Source organism: Marmota marmota, unplaced genomic scaffold (assembly GCF_001458135.2).
Source record: "Marmota marmota marmota unplaced genomic scaffold, marMar, whole genome shotgun sequence".
NCBI lineage: Eukaryota > Metazoa > Chordata > Mammalia > Rodentia > Sciuridae > Marmota > Marmota marmota.
The window spans coordinates 13,187,558-13,204,848 of record NW_026000019.1 but is presented as its reverse complement, the minus strand read 5'-3'; the positions used below and the strand labels follow the sequence as shown (position 1 = coordinate 13,204,848).

General features: G+C 35.9%; 1 protein-coding gene across 6 annotated transcripts in view; it reads right to left on the bottom strand.

Moving 5' to 3' along the window:
- The window catches only part of Acbd6 (acyl-CoA binding domain containing 6), a 148,697-nt gene that overhangs the window by 43,155 nt on the left and 88,251 nt on the right, over positions 1-17,291 (bottom strand). For 2 of the 6 annotated variants that reach the window (XM_048809901.1, XM_048809903.1), the window contains one exon: positions 7,484-13,553. The exons of 2 other annotated variants lie outside the window; for them this stretch is intronic. In XM_048809901.1, the coding sequence (XP_048665858.1) occupies positions 13,356-13,553 (198 nt within the window). In that variant the 3' untranslated portion in view covers positions 7,484-13,355. 2 more of the 6 variants (XM_048809904.1, XM_048809905.1) reach the window with 2 other exon arrangements.

Genomic DNA, 17,291 nt, shown 5'->3' with positions numbered 1-17,291 from the left:
CTGAGCTACTTCACTGCCTGTGTCTGAGTCTACTGTATGACCACAGCTGTTCAAGAGGGAGTCTGAGGAAAGTGCCAGCTGACAAAGGTGGTGGCACAGCCTGGGACAAAGAAAGATTACCCTTGTGTCATGTATGATCAGCTGTCCTCGAACTTTCAGTAAGTATGCTTTGATTAATAATTAGAATTGGCATTTCAATATTAGTGTCTTCTGGAAGCTCCAGTTTTACTACTTACATTCCTAACAACTTAATGCATTTCATTATTCATGATTCTACACACACACACACACACACACACACAGGTAGTTTTTCTTTCTTGGCTGTTAGCAGTGACAACTTAGAAGGTCTAGATGAAATTCTGAGTTGTTAGGTCTTTGAAGTTGAGATATTTAAAGTCTTACAATCAATATTTACTAAAGTACTATCAATTTAAAAAGCCAGGAATGGTGGTCCATGCCTGTAATCCCAGTGACTTGGGAAGCTGACACAGGAGGATTGTAAGTTGGAGGCCAACCTCAGCAACTTAGTGAGACCCTATCTCAAAAAATTTTTTTTTGTTAAGGGGCTGGGGATGTAGCTCAGTGGTAGAGTGCCCTGGGTTCAATCCCCAGTGCCACAATAAACAAGCAAACAAACAAGTAAAAGCATCTAAGGGGAAAAGAAGCTGAACATTGCAGGGAGTATGGAAAGAAAAAATACATTTAATGAATATTTACTCATTAAAAGGTCTTACATTGGCAAATCAAAACTACACTGAGATTTCTTCTCATACCAGTCAGAATGGCAGTCATCAAGAATATAAATAATAGGGCTAGGGTTGTGGCTCAGAGGTGGAGTGCTCGCCCAGCATGCATGAGGCACTGGGTTAGATAGTCAGCACCACATAAAAATTAAAAAAATAAAGATATTGTGTCCAACTATAACTAAAAAATATATTTTAAAAAAGAACACAAATGATAAAAGCTGGAGAGGATGTGGAGAAAAAAAATTACACTGTTGGTAGAACAGTGAAGTCCTGAAGGTGGACTATGGAATCATACCTATCAATCTAAGTAAATTGCTAAGCTAAATGAGAATCCTGTACTCCCTCAAGTCATGAGATAAGTCAAAATGAAGATCACGAAAGAGTTTTCAATAAGGCAAGTTACTTTTCTTTTGAATTCCTTATTCTGTTTTAAAAAAATATCAAAAGATGTTACAAAACAGGAAAAAAAAAGAGAGAAAAGGTAACTGGCAAGGCTAAGACCGCAAAGACAAAGAAGGTGGTGCTTGTAGAGGGTGGGGGAAGAGAAAGGAATAAAGTGGTGGATCTAATCAAATCACTTTAAAAAGCTGCAGCCTCTCAGAGTTAACCTTGCCAATCAGAGCGCGCAGGAGCAGGAGTGGGAGCGGAGCATGCTTGTGCACATTAAACTTTCGAGTGTCCTTGAACCTGTAGTGCACTTCCTCCTCCCACAGCAGCCTGGGAACTAACACTCACCCTTAGAGAGAACCTTGAATTCCATTAGAAAGCCCACAGGAAGAAGAAACCCTCAAGCGGCAGCTTGAACCACACAGACAGCTCATACCCTTTAGTGATATTAAAAGCGAGCTCATGGGATTAAGTCTGCAAGTCCTGGAAAATTAAAAAGTATGAACACACTGACAAATGCCATTTACCAACAAGAATGCAAGATATGCCCACACCCTCTTTCCTTTACCTTTCTTTATTTGTAAGAGATGACAAGTGTTTAAAACAACCTACAATAAAGACTTGAGTACCAAGTCCACAACACAATTGGTCTAGATAATATCAGACTAATATTATAACTGCATCTCTACAATGCTTTGCTATAAAAGCATTTGTCCAGGTGCCCTGTGAATTTTACCAACTACCTTTACATAAGAGGAAGTGTGAAGGTCGTTACTTGCCTTTGATATCACATTCCAGTATTACATGTTTTAAAAGGGATATCGATTTATTGTGAACAACTAGGAGAACAGAACTATTCAGTTTGGAGAATACTTGGAAGAAAAAAAGTACTGTCTCCAAATACCAGAATGGCTGTTACAAAAAGGGAGATTCAATTTTTCTTCATAATTTTAAGACAGAATTACAACCAAAGAATTTGTTATAGATAGGCATACTCAACATGTAGAAGACATTTTTTAAAAATATGTTTATAACCATTGATGAATCTTTATTTTTATTTATTGATTTGTTTATATGCAGTGCTGAGGATTGAACTCGGTGCCTCCCACATGGTAGGCAAGTGCTCTCCCCGCTGAGCCACAATCCCAGCCCTAGGAGACATTTCTAATAAATAGAACTTCCTAAAATCAATTAGGCTATTTTGTAAAGTAAAAAGAAATGTTCAAACAGAGGCTAGCTGCGTTAACAAACTTTTGGAAACTTAGCAGAGAGAATTCCTGCATTAGGTGGGAAGTTGAACCAGATGATCTTTAAATTTCTTTCTACTTTTAAGATTTTTACCATTATGATTTATTCATGGTTATAGTTTGTGGAAGAATAGAAACTGGAATCCAGGTAACTTGACTGCAAACCTAGTTGTTCTAAACACAAGGTTATAAACCCCTCAAGCAGAAAATCCTAGACTTAGGCTAACTGGGTCAAGGATGCAATGGTGGAGTCATGGGATAGTAGAGAATTCAAGGCCTGCCAACAGAGGACAGCAGCTACTCAGCTCTAGTTGACTGCTGACATGGGAATGAATGCACCCAGAATTGCCATCTTTTCAGATTTTAAGAGAAGCAAAATCTGTACTTTCATGTGAAATTAACTGCCAGTTAATTACAAATAAACTGTGGCTAACACTACAGGTGTCTAACAAAAATATACCTGCCATGTAACTCATAGCAGTTTATGACCATGACTCTCCTCAAATATTCCTCCAAACTACTGGTTTAAACAATCTTCTAGATTCTTTGACTTTATCAACATCGTTTTATGTGTCTGTGTGGTACTAGTGGTGCTTTACCATTGAGCTGCATCCCCAGCCCTTTTTATTTTGAGACAGGGCCTTTCTAAATTGCCCAGGTTGGCTTTAAGCATGGTGATCCTCCTGCCTCAGCCTCAGCCTCCTGAGTAGCTGGGGTTATAGTGGTGCATCACCATGTCCAGCTCTTCAACTAGATTTTCAGAATGCAAAGATCTAAGCTTTATATTTTATATTAGTTACAGTCTAATATTGCTATGTATATAATAGTATTTTGCCCTGGTTTTTACAATTATACTGCTAATACTATCATGGAAGCTACTATTAAATTTGCTTTTTCAAGATCAACATTACATTGCAGTCTCATTGATCACCTATTGTCCACAATGACCATCAAACTTCCTGTTGATTATTACACACAATGTGTGTACCTGTACACATGAACATGGCCCATAAGTGTATTTGAATATGGCCCATAGATATCCTATAGCACTTATTTTATGGAAAAATAAACTTTTAAGAGTCATTTCCCCCCTTAATTATCTCATTTCTACCTTTTAAGCAACAACAAATACTCTGTAAGCATATAATATAACCACCAAAAAAGTAAGCTTGCTGATTTCAGGAAATTTTTTATGTGTGGTGCTTGGGATTGATACTGGGGTCTTGTGCATGTTAGGCAAATGCTCTANTTCTATTTTACTTAGGGATGGGGTCTCACTGAGTTGCTTAGTGCCTTGCTTTTTGCTGAGGCTGGCTTTGAACTCTCAATCATCCTGTCTCAACCTTCTGAGCCGCTGGGATTACAGATGTGCACTACCACAACCTGGCCACTTCCTGTCTTTTTAAAGTCACAGCATTATAGAAGTCATACAATTCTCAATTAATTTTAAAGACTACAAAGTGTTATGATTCTGCTGTACGTAGCTAAGATGTTTAGAAATCTCTATGGTGAAGGAGGTGGATTACCTTGGGATTAAAAACCAATTCTTTCGTTTTCAAGCTTACAATAGTGTAAGATGTCAACAATTTTTGGTTTACAACAATAGAAGAGAAAATGTAGCCAGGAGACCATTAAGGAGGAACAATTTACTATACCAGGTTGTAACACTTTGACAGTGTCCTATAATTCAATTAGATGTAAAAATAAGATGACACTGGGTGTTCTCTCAACTTAAAGCAATTTGAACTTGATTCACACTGTGCTGTGAGCCAGCTGTTTATTCTCAGACACAAACTTAGCAAAAGAAGTGACCATTCAATATAAAAATGACAGAAAAATGCTTACTAAGGAAAACACCTGATGAATAAAATAATGTCTACATATAAGATTTTCATTACAAATTAGAAAATATATAGGACATAAAGAACATAATATTATATTCGCAAAAAATCATCGGATGACTGAATTCTAAAAGCCGTGAGTCGGTATGCAGAGTATGATGGGAACACAAGGCACAGGAAAAAAAGGATGGAATCGAGTACTGGGCTGAACTCTTGTTATCCTACTTGTTACTGTGTGTCCTCAACAATTCACATGACCTCTTTCAGCCTTAGTTTCCTCAATTGTAAAATGAAAACAATGTCACAGAGGACTCCTATAAGGATAAAGGAACTAATATATAGAACTTTTATAGAAAAGAAAAAAAAAAGAATAACATTTGGTCTTTAAATACTGGTTTATTCATCTTTGTTCATAATTTTCAGACTCTTCATACATTGACATTTGTTAACCAGGAAAACTTTGCTTATAAGTTTGCATTTGCTTATTAGTTTGCAAATGTAGAGATTTCTTTGCATAAGGAAATAAATAAATTTGCTTTATTAGTCAATTTGAAAAATATTTATAAAATATCTTCAAAGCTCTGGGACTTAAATAATACTAAAGTTTTACTACACAATTAAAACTAGATATAGCCTCTATCTTCATAATCTCTAGCCTTAAAGAGTTCATACTCCATTATGAGAACCCCTTTTAAAAACAAAATCTTATTCAGAGGCCTAATCTGAAAATAGGTAAAAGCTGAAGTGGGAAGAACTTTTACGCACCTCTGTGGGGATTTGCAAAGCACTCTGGAATGACCAGCTGCTGGGTAAGTCCGTCAACATTTGTGTGGGCCTGGGGCAGGAGCACAAACGGAAGAGCCCAGCCCTGCCTCCATCCCACAGCAATAACAGGTCTCACAGACGTGAGTGAACACTTCCCCTCACATGTCCAAGCTCAATACATTCTACACCTTTCATTCACTTGTCCCTTGGCCACCCTTCAGGCCTAGAGACACATGCTAGCACCAAGATCTGCTCTTGATGGATCCCAGAAGTGAGCTGGGCCATTTGGATCCATCTCTATGTAAGCCAATTGCAATTCTGGTGGAAGACGTGATTTAAAAAGTACATACTTTTACACATGGGAAGGGAAAAATAAAAAACAAAGAGACATGATTATTGTATACCTCAGCTCACTTTTCTTCCTACTCCAATCACTCCACCACAGCTTTAAAGAGAGTCTCTATATTTTCTTCAACTCATTTATAGTGATATTTCAAAATAAGAAATTGCATTCCTAAAAAATAAAGAATTGTTTGAAAAAAGCAAGTAACAGCTTCATGAAACAAAGTTAGTGCACTGCCAAGATATCTGTCAAGAGCAATAAGTCATTTCAACATGGGCATTGTGGTCTTATAATGCATAACCTTCATTTAAGAGTATGTCTAATTTATCTTTAGAATAAAGTCTTTAGCATCCACCTCTCAAGAATGTCTATCTGATATATGTGTTACAGCTATTTGTTTAGACCTGCCACACTCAAATTATCCTCTACAGGACAAGTAAGCATACTGACCAGCCAGGGAGTGTTCAAATAACATTAAGATAAAGTATTCTTAATTGAGGTTCTTTCCTTTATTTCTTTTGCATAAATTTCTAAAACACATTATTTTTAGGTGCTTTATTATTTCTACTCCAACTCTATTGTTTTTAAGATCAAATATATTAAGTGATAGACCAAGTAAAGTGTTAAGAGTTAAGAATAAGAAAAATATCAAAGTCCGTACTCTCCAGGAGCCCAGAATCTAGTGCACAGAGATAATTATAATAAAGAATGATTAATTTCATCACAGATTAAATAAAGGATATTATAGGAGCAAAAAAGAGAAGAGTCTAAGATTCAAACATGGACTCGAGTCTTGACTATGCAGTATTTCAGTGTGTAAAATGCTAACATAAATGTTTCCCAATAATTCTATTTGGTAGAATTATAAGACACACATGAGTTTTCCTCAAATCTGAGATTTCTCTTCTTTCACTTCCTGATTAGAAATTTTCTACAATGCTTTCTCAAAACTCAGTGTAGATAGACTACCTATATTTGGCTTCCAAATGACCTACTTAAAAATTCTACCAATGGTCCCTCAATTTGCCACAAGAGAGAAGTTGTTGTCTTCTTATTTTGGTGTGTATGTGAGCTTATTAAAAAAATGTGGGGATCTCAAAAAGAATAAAGAGTAGTAACTGTTGAAAAAGAAAACATGCTGGAACTAATGTTGAATGCCTTCTTTGTTCTGTTTAAAAATAAAAATATCTTCTTTAAAAAGCCCTTTTTCCACATCTTACTTTGATAGATTAACTAAAAATTTATTAGAGATCATTTGATATTAGAAAACATAAATTTGAGTTGATTCTGCAGTAATTAATTCTGTGACTTTGGAGAAAATACATTTCACAAGGTTATAACAATTTTAAAGAGGCCAAATATGTAGACATATCTCAAACATTTATTCGAAAAATAACAAGTGCCAGGCAATAACTGAAATTTACCTAAATCTGCATCTCTCCTTTAAAAATGCAATTGTAGGGCTGCGGCTGTGGCTCAGTGATAGAACGCTTGCCTAGCATGTGTGAGGCACTGGGTTCAGTTCCGAGCACCACATAAAAAAATAAATAAAGATATCATGTCCATCATCAATGGTGATGGATAAACAACAGTAGAATGCATAAAAGAACATACATGCTTTTGATAACTCAGTAGTTTTAAAAGAAGAACAGAATGGGACAGAGGGAGACCTTTCCTAGTAACATACTAGCCTAATGGTTTATTGTACATAGTTATTTTGTTACTTTTTATTATGAAAATATTTATATATACAGAAAGGCAGAGACTCACTACTTGAATTTAATGGTTTCCAACGTGTTGTCATATTTATTTTTTTGCTTTTGCCTAAGTAGATTAACAAAATTATTGACATCACAACCTTTTTCCCTAAATACACTAATATGTACCTAAAAATTAGAATATATTCCTACACAACTACAATACTATTATCACAGCTAAAAGAGCCAACACTAACTGGATGGTAATGTAACACAGTCCCGTATAAATCAAGACAACATGGGTTTATTACATTTCTCCTTGAGAGCAATTCTACACATTCTTTATGAATTTAGTGGGAAAGTCAACTTTTTTTTTTCCAGTACTGTGTGGATTGAACCCAGGGCCTCAAGCATGCTAGCCAAATACTCTACCACTGAGCTTTTCTTTCTTTTTTTAAAAAAAATTTTATTTTGAGATAGGGTCTTACCAAATTACACAGCTGGCCTTGAACTTGTGATCTTCCTGCCACAGCCTCCCAAGTAGCTGGGATCACAAAACTGTCCACCACAAGGTCTGGCTCAATACTTAACATTAATCAACTTTGCAAATTCTTTCTATCCTACTAGCAATGTAATAGAAACCCCTCTGTGTTTTAATAAAAATGCATCATTAGAGAATCTTCACCTGATAATAGTAGAGGTTTCTTGGAATTTCATACACAGTACTTTCATAAGACTTTTCAGAGTTCTTCAGAATATTACTTCCTTCCAAGTATGGATTGAACATCAGCAAGAACCATGACATGCTCAAGACTTTGCCCTTAACAGAACCAAGACCTCTGGCCAGTGTCAGATAATCTGTCACTATAAGCTACTTGTATCCAAGCCAGATATTTATTGCTATTGATCTGGCTGGTCCTAGCAAAAGACTTTTGTTCTCCCAGACCGGGACTTTGACCTCAATTAAGTTATGAATTTCAATCCGATAGACTGCTCCACTTACCCTACTGCTCTCCCTGACTGGATTAATTAGAATTAGCTAGGCCGAGAGTCACCCCAAGCTCCTCATGGATCATGTTATTTTAATAATAAATAAAGGAACAGCAGCAATGTACAAGAAGTATTTTGAAAGATTGCTCATCTAGGAACATCATCATTCAGTACCTGCCAATATCAATTTCTCTGACTTTGTTACCTCATTTACTTTTTATTCCATTTCATCCACTGGAATTTCCTTTTATTTCAGCTTTCTAAACATGTTCTTTGCATACAGAAATCAAAGTAGTTGTCATTTTAGCACTCTGCTGATATTTTTGGGTATCATAATAGAGTAACTGATCAGAGCAAAAAAAGTAACTTGAAACATTTAATAATCTGAGAGCATCAAGAAAAAAAGAACCATTACCTAGGGAAAAGAACATTAGTCCTTGGCTAAAATGCACTTTTCCTATACAGTTGGCTAATGCCTAAAAAGTAGATAAATAGAATATAACTCAGAAGGCAATGTCCAAGTGTACATACAAAGAGTAAGAATATACAAATATATTTTAGTCCATAAACCATTGGGACAATTACGTATTGGCCAATGGGAACTCTAAATCATGTTGATATCAATAATAATTAGGGATCAGGATATGCTAAATATACTGTTCTATTCTAACTTTATGACTTAACTCTTCTAGACATAAAACGTAAAGAATATGAGTATAGGGACTGGGACTGGGGCTCAGCGGTAGTGCACTTGCCTGCTGTGAGTGAGGCACTGGGTTTGATTCTCAGCATTGCATGTAAAAAAATAAAATAAAGGTCTATCAACAACTAAAAAATATTTTAAAAGAAGAATATGAGTGTAAACATTCTTGGATACAGTTTTGGATGTGATACTTCAGTTGCATCCTTTTTAGAAAATATGAAAAAATCTCAAAACTATCATATAGACAATGAATTGATAGTTTTGAAGTAGTAAAAATGCCTTATTTCTTTGATTATAGAAATTCTTATTTCTGACAAAAAATTGAACTAAGTGCACTAGTGATTTCAATATTAAAAATAATGCAAATTTTAAGCACAAATCTGCCCTCAAATTGCTGAGAATTCCAAGTATATTTGGAAGGCACATTTTTAGTTAAAAAGAGAGAGTTAATGAAAAATAAAGCAGTTACATATCTAAAGATACAGCTCTTGGGCTGGGATACAACTCAGTGGTAGAATGTTTGCCTAGTATGCACAAGGCCCTGGATTCGATCCTCAGCACAGCATAACAAAAACAAAAACAAAAACAGTGATTGGGTTAACTTCCACCCTTTGCTCTCCCCTGTCACCACCACATATACATGTATTTGCATTCTCAGAGTATGTAAAACTCTATTCACTTTAGAGAAGAATTTTATATTTTCCTGTGGAAAGGTACTATGCTCAAATGCCAATAAATGTTTCTTCCTTAGCACTCAAAAATACATTAGTAATGGAGGAAGAAAGCAAAACTGATATTATTATAAAGAGTCTGGGACTGGAATCTTTATAATGAATGACAGAATCAAGGATTAAGGGGCTGGGGTTGTGGCTCAGTGGTAAAGCATTACTCGCCTAGCATGTGTGAGGCATTTGGTTAGATTCTCAGCACTACATATAAATAAATTCATTAAATAACGGTCCATTGACCACTAAAAAAAATATTTAAAAAAAAAGAATCCAGGATTAAGAAAATAATTCGAAGGGGAAGACTGTTTCCAAAATGATTCACTCAGCAGGAAAAAAAGTCAAATGACAAAATGTATTTAAGATTTTGGCAATAAGCTTCTGTTTTCACACCTTTCATTAACTTGCAATTCTCTTAAGTGGAACAGAAGCAATTCTCTAGCAAATCATACAGGTGATTTAACACATTAGCCCAGACTTCTCAAATGACTCCTTAATTAGGGTCAAAAGGACACAATGTAAGGGAAAACAGGAAAATTTAACAGACTGACACCTTCATTTATGGATGAAATATATAAAATATGGGCAATGACTTAGCATCACATAAATACCACAAGAACTTATCAAGGTTAAAATTTAGAGATCTAAAAAATCTCAAACATTATTTAAAAAAACCTATGAGCAGTAAACATTTTATAGCAACAGAGATTAAAAATTTAAGAATAAATTTAACAAGAAATGTGCAAAACCTATATGAGAAAAAATTTTAAATACTCCTGAAATATGCAAAAAGTGGATGATGAAGTGGAAAGACATTCTTTATTCTTGGAATGATTCAATATTATAAAGACGTCAGTTCTATTTATATATTCACTGCAATACCAATAAAAAATACCAACAAGCTATTTTATGGCAGTAAAGTGGTATTAAAGTTCATATTTTTAAAATGCAAGAACAGCCAGAAAAATACTTAAAAAGAAAAAAGACTCTGAGGAAAGAATAGCTGTTTCAGACTTTATACCCATTATAAAGCCTTTAATTAAAATAATGCACCCAAATAGAGACTCATGAAACATAAAAGCCCAAAATTACACCCAAATACACATGGAAGTACAGTAGAACAGGCGTCATCTCAAATCACCGGGGCATGAACTTTTAAAATGTGGTGCTAGGAAACCTGAGTAGTCACTTGGAAGATAAATTTAGATCCCTATTTCAAGCTATACATTTGAGATCTAGAACTGTAAAATATGAAACCATGCAAGTACTAGAAAAAAATCATGGGATTCCCCTTTAATCTTGGTAAGAAAAGGGTATATATAAAACTATAGTTTAAAATCCAGAGCAATAAAAAGTTTGATGAACTGAATACATAAAAATAGATAATTCTTATACAACAAAAGATCATAAACAAACAAGAACAAATGAGAAAATGGGGGAAGATATTTGCTTCATATGCCACAGACAAGGGCTAATATTCCTCATATATTTAGAACTCTTACAAACTGAGGCACAAAAGGACAAAAGCCTGATAGAAAAATGGGGAAAATTAACTGAAAAATGGACATAAAGTGGTCCTTAAACATGAAAAATGTGTCAATCAAGATCATGAAAGACAAGAAAAGACTGAGGCACTGTAACAGAAACTAAATCATAATTGGGATACTGGAATAAAAAATGTTTAACATTAATAGAAAAATTTTTGAAATACAAGTAAGGTTTACAGTTTAAATAACAATGTTAATTTCCTGATTTTAACAATGGTCATATGATTATATTAGAAGTTAATATTATGGAAACCTAGATGAAGGGTATATAGGGATTCTGCACTGCTTTTTGCAAATTTTCTGTAGAGTCTAAAATTATTTCAAAATAAAAAGGTTTTTTATTGTTAATAATTATAAAGTGTTAATATGTTGGAATCAAAACAGAAAGTAGCTTTTCCTTGAAGAGGTTTTGCAGTGTCTCTCTCACATCCACACAACCCATGTAAGTAATAATGGTCATTCCTTTAATGAGGAATATTTGTTTCACTCTGAATATCAGAGTTTCTCTTCTATTTTTGTGCCTTTCTATATTTACAATAACTTTTTTATTTAATGTGCACTTGTAGTCATCTTTCTGAAAACATTTAAATTTAAAATGGCAATTAAATAACTAAATACACAACAATGAAAGTCACTCAGTGGGTGACAAAATTAACAACTAAGGACTAAGTGCACTCAAACACAGGCCATGACAACTACATTACTAGTGGTTGTAAGATGCTGCTTAATTTCAAGATGTTAAAATGTAAAATAATAATAATAAATCTTAGAATTGATTAAATTAGTTTAATACCGTCACAACAAGAATGCCGTGGCCTTGAATATTCCATTACTATAATAATTCTGAGACTCAAATTTTAACATTATGATTTATAGCCTCTCTACAGTATGTCAACAATATAAGTTTTTTTTATAAATGTGTAAAAGAATTTAAGAATTTGAAAAACTTTTTGATAAATTTACAAAATATCCACCTAAGCCATATTTCCTTAACATGGCTTGCCCAGGTAAAGTATACATATGTAATAGAGAAAAGACAGTGAAAGGGAGAAGATAAGTCTCTTCTATTTCTTCAGGAGGGTTTCTTAAAAGGGAGATCCCATTATCTCCTTGCTCTCCAAAAAAAAATGATACATGTCTTCAAAAGTTTGAAAACAAGGTACTCAGTGACATATATGAATTTGTATACAAAAGGAAGAGAGATAAATCTAAATTAAAAACTACTACCTCCTGGAATAAAAACTATTGAAAATGAGAAAAGTATCTCTCTTTTTTTTTTTTTTAAAGAAGGCACTTTGTTTTTATTTTTATGTGGTGCCAAGGATCAAGGCCAGTGCCTCAACATGCTAGGCAAGTGCTCTCCCACTGAGCCACAGCCCCAGCCCCTCCTAAGTGACTATTTTTTAAACTTTTTTCCAAGGCTCTAGTGAAAATGTGAAATTTCCCTGAGGTCTTGTTTCCCTAAATAATTTATGTGCATTTTGCATCCTACTCCACAACTATATTTGTTTAGGCATAAAATGAATTGTAGAGCTCCTTTCAAGTTAAAGTATTTGAATTCTGAAACCTCTAAGGAAAATGGATTCTTTGGGAAGGTGTATCTAATATATACTATGGTTTCTCATATATTTTCACATATACTATATGCTCTACTTTCCCAGGGTAATAGAGCCCTCAGTTGGAGAAACTATTAAAAAAGAAAAAAAAATTTTTTTGAAAAAATACTGAATGACACAGAAAAATGGTCACTATATAATATTAAGTGAAAAGCAGTAAGAAATCTCTATGGCTTATTTCTGGCAGAAGATGCAACCGAGTAGCTTTCTTACTGCAATAATTCTTTTAAAAAGCTGGATTAACTGAAAAAAATGTATTCATAAAGACAGTGAAAATCATGGAAGCAAATGGGACTAGTGAACTAAAAACCAGAGAGCTGTTCCAAACAGAGCAGCTTTCGCCTCTGCTTACCTGAGAGCATTTGCTGACTGTGCTAGGGCTCAAGACTGAGCTCAGCTGAAAAGGAGTATCAACATTTACAGAAAATTAAATCTGCAAAACTTCTGAAGGTTGTGTGGGGTTGGTGAAAAAGTCTGATATAAACACGAAGTGACTATTCTCCCAGATGGTTTTATTTTCGGAATCCGGAGTCTGTGTGGGAAGCCAGAATTCCTAAAATGGATACCACCGTCCTCTGTAGTCTTTAGAGTATTTCGGGTTTGCGGAAGGGGTCTGTCTCAAACGACAAATCTCAGCCTCCACATGTTGGGGGGGCACCGCGAGCGCGACATTTAGCCTTGAGCAACCAAGGTGTGCAAGTGGCTTCAGTTCCCAGCGGAGAGCAGGTGGACCTTGGGCAGATGGACCTCACCTCCGATCTGCAGGGGAAGGAAGCTCTGGGAGTGGGTGTCGCCCCATGGAATGGGGCTTCACCCCGTCGGAAACCCAATCCCTTGCCTCATTTGGGTGGAACTTTCTCCAGTGTCTTCCCCTCAATAAACAGGGCTTCAGGCGTGCTCTCTCTCTTCCCAACAGACCCTCAGGGCTGACAGCTGTCCCCGGTTCCTGCAGGCGAAAGGTATCTATCTCAGTGTGTTGCTCGTGCTTCTTTGGCCCTTTCCATAGTTACCGATGGAGTCAGATTTTGCGAACCCAGCATAGGTCGCCATCCCAGCAGGCTGGCAATATCAACAATTTGCCAAAATTTGGGCAGTGTGAAGCCTGTGGAGAGCAAAGGTTAGAGCAGGAAAAAAAAAAAAAAAAAAAAAAAAAATCCGACTGAATCTTCACCAGTCTTTCTGGGAGACACGGACCTGCAGGCTCATGAGCAAAAACCGTGACCTCCTCTCCTTGAGGCATACAGGGCAGAGGTGGACCGGGCCCAACCCAGTCCCAACCTGGCTCAATTCCTGACTGACTGGGGCGAGCAGCCCCTCAATCCATACATCTGAGAGAGGAAAAGCTGTGACCTCTTTTTAGAGTAACGCTGACCTCAGGCTCTACAGTTCTTTATGTGTAATGTCTAGTATACAATAAAAAATATGAGATTTATCTCTTTCTCTCCCTTTCTCAAACAATTTAGCTTAAATAATTCAGTACCAAGTAAGACTCTGAGTGAAGTAGGTGTCTCCTTGGCAGTATAACCGGAATACCACAAGAAGAAAAATAGAGAATAAAGCAGAAGAAATATTTGAATGGCGTCATTTTCCCAAATTCAGGGAGCTCAGAGTACACTAAGCAGGATAAATACCATTATACAGGGAAGAGGGTAATGGTCACTAAATGAAACCTACATTTTGTCAGTAATAAAATATCAATACCAGTAGACAGCAATAAATTACACACAGGAATACCAAGATGAATCACTAAAAAAACTGCACAAGGACATATAATAACAAACTTATTGATAAATTAACACTTAGCTGAATTCGTCAATGCAGCTGTCTGACTTTCAAGGCTTTAAATTACAAGTTTAATTTCTTAAACAGACACCGGAATGCTCACATTTTCTATTTTTTTGGTCAGTTGGATGGAGTCAGACGATCTAAGAATTTGTCCATTTCATCTTAAGTTGTCGAAGACTGAAAGTTGTTCAGAACATTACTGTCTTTCTACTATCTAGGGTACACAGTGAAAACTCCTAATTAAAAATTTCTACTATCGTAATTTTTTTTCTAATTCTTCCCCAAAGTCAATCATCTTTATTAATATTTTCAAGAACCAGTTTTTGGCTTTGTTGAGTGTTTTCATTTTCTCTCCAGATGTCACGGTGGCAGTTTGCCCTGTGAGAACTCGATTATCTAATATGTTCCAAAATTGTTGTTTTTTAATTTGTTCAACTTTTGCTTCTGTGGAAAAAGAAGCTGGAACCAGAAGCCCCCAGTTTATAATGTAATTGTCTTAGATATTTTCAGTACATACATTGAGCACCAAATCAGAAGATGATTTAATTTCTGATTCAAGTCAATATGTAATTTTAAAAAATACAAGAGGAAAGGATAGCAGATTATATTTGTCCCTATTTTAAGTTTTTGTTTCTTCTTCATATTCCAAGTCTTTTGTTATCACTTCCTTCCTATATGAAGTTTTTCAGCCCTTCTTTTTGAATAGTTCTGCTGGCAACAAATTCTCTTCTCAGTTTTCACTCAATTAAGAACATCATAACTTGGAACAATACTTTAACAATATTTTCACTGGATTTAGAATTAAGAATTGACAGCTTTTCTTTTAGTAATCCACTTCCTTTTGGATTCCACAAAAAAATCTGCTATCATTTGAATCTTTGCCCCCCTATAGATATATATTCCTTCCCTTTATAGTTGCTCTCAATGTGCTTTCCCCCCTCCCCTCTTTCATCCTCTAAAGTTAGATTCTGATGTGTCTTAGTATGGGTTTTTTCAGGTTTATCTGTCTAGTGTTCGCTCAGTTTCCTGAATCTGTAGGTTTATGCCTTTCACCAAGTCTGAGGCATGCTCGGCCATTATTTCTTTGAACATTTTTTGCAGCTCCACACTCTCTTCTCCTGAGACTCAAATGAGAAGAAAGTTAGGTCTTCTGAGTCGTCCACAGTCCTGGGGTCTGTGTTGATTTCTTTACCATCTTCTTTCTATTGTTCAAATTAGGTAATTTCTATTGATCTGTCTTTAAGTTCACTGATCCTTTTCTTTGTTATTCCCATCTAGTATTGAAATCACTCAGTGAACTTTTATTTCAGCTATTGTTCTTGATCTATAATTTCAACCTAGTTCATTTTTATATCTCCTATTCTTTGACCAAGATTTTCCATTTTTTTCAAGAATGGTTACAGACATATTTTTCTGATGACTAATCTAAAATCCTCATCAGATATTTTTTTTCTTCTCATCAGATAATTTTAACATCTAACTCATCTCAGTGTTTGGTGTAGATTAACTGCCTTTCTGCATTTATGTTGGTTGTGATTTTCCTGGTTTTTGGCATGATAAGTGATCTTCAAGTTAGAATACATGATTACAGTCTGAGTCCTATTTCAATCTCCTATTTTAGCAGGCTTCCCCATTTGGGTTTCTTAGTTGTAGTTCCAATAATTTCATTTTCAAAGCTCTTACAGCATTTTTCTGGTCTGCTTTGTTTGTGTGCTACCTACAGGCCATTGTGAAAACCTGGGCAGTATTCCATGCTGCAGTTCTCAAAGCTTCTGTTATGTTAATTCTGGTGAGTGTAATGTGTTTACAGAGCCCCTCTCTTCAGCTCCCTTCTCTCTGAAGTCCTCCCCTCTGGTAAGCTCTGTTGGAAAGGGGAAAGTACTGCCTCTCACTGCCTTTATTTCCAGGTGGGAAGAGAACAGACATCTAAGCTCACCACAAAGCCTCGGGTGACACCAGCCTACTGGGAAAAGGGGACAGTTTTGTTATCCACCTAGGGCACATTATGGCTTCCCTTCAAACATGAGGGTTGGCACAGTTTTTACCCCATGGCATGTGGCTGGGGAAGGAATGAAAAAAGCTCTATTGGATTGCCCTTTTCCCTGTCCTTCGGCCAGAGAGTAGAAGCTCTTCTTGTCTGTGGCCTATTGGCATTTTTGGACTGTGAACTTCTCCAGAGCCCAATCTAGACTATCTAAGAAACCAAAAAGATAACCCAAAGAAATCACCAGCTCCTCAGTTTTGAGACCCCAGTCATCTGCCCTCTTCTACCCTTCAGTCTTTTTATGTTTACTAGAGTTTTACCTGTACTTGTTTGGAAATAAGGGGGAAGTGAGTCTTATCTCGAACTCAAGACCCTTACCTTAGCATTAAAGGAACTGTTAATAATCTTTTAAGTACAGGCTTTCAGGGCATAAAGAAGAAATATTTCCCTTCTGGTTTTAAGAAACTAATACAACTGATAGCAAAACCTTTTAGGACTACTACAAGAAAAGAAAATTACAAATTAATATTCCTTACAAATACAAATGCAAAAAGTCTAAATATCAGACTGAATCCAGAAAGCAGGATTTATTTCCAGAAAGCAAGGCTAAGTTTAATGACTATAAATGAATCAATCCTGGTATTCTACTTCTTTTTGTCAGCTTTTGGTTACTGTGACTAAAATACCTGGCAAAAATAACTTTGAAGAGGAATCTTATTTTGATTCATAGTCTCATTCCTCAGAAGGCCAACTTCATTGCCCTGGGCCAACATTAAAGTCAAAGGGCATGAGGGAGAAGCGCTGGTAAGTTCATGGCAACCAGGAAGAAGGGAAGGAGAGAGGGAGAGGGAGAGGTCCCTCAGAGAAGAGAGGAGAGGAGAGGAGGGGAGGGGAGGGGAGAGGAGAAGAGAGGAG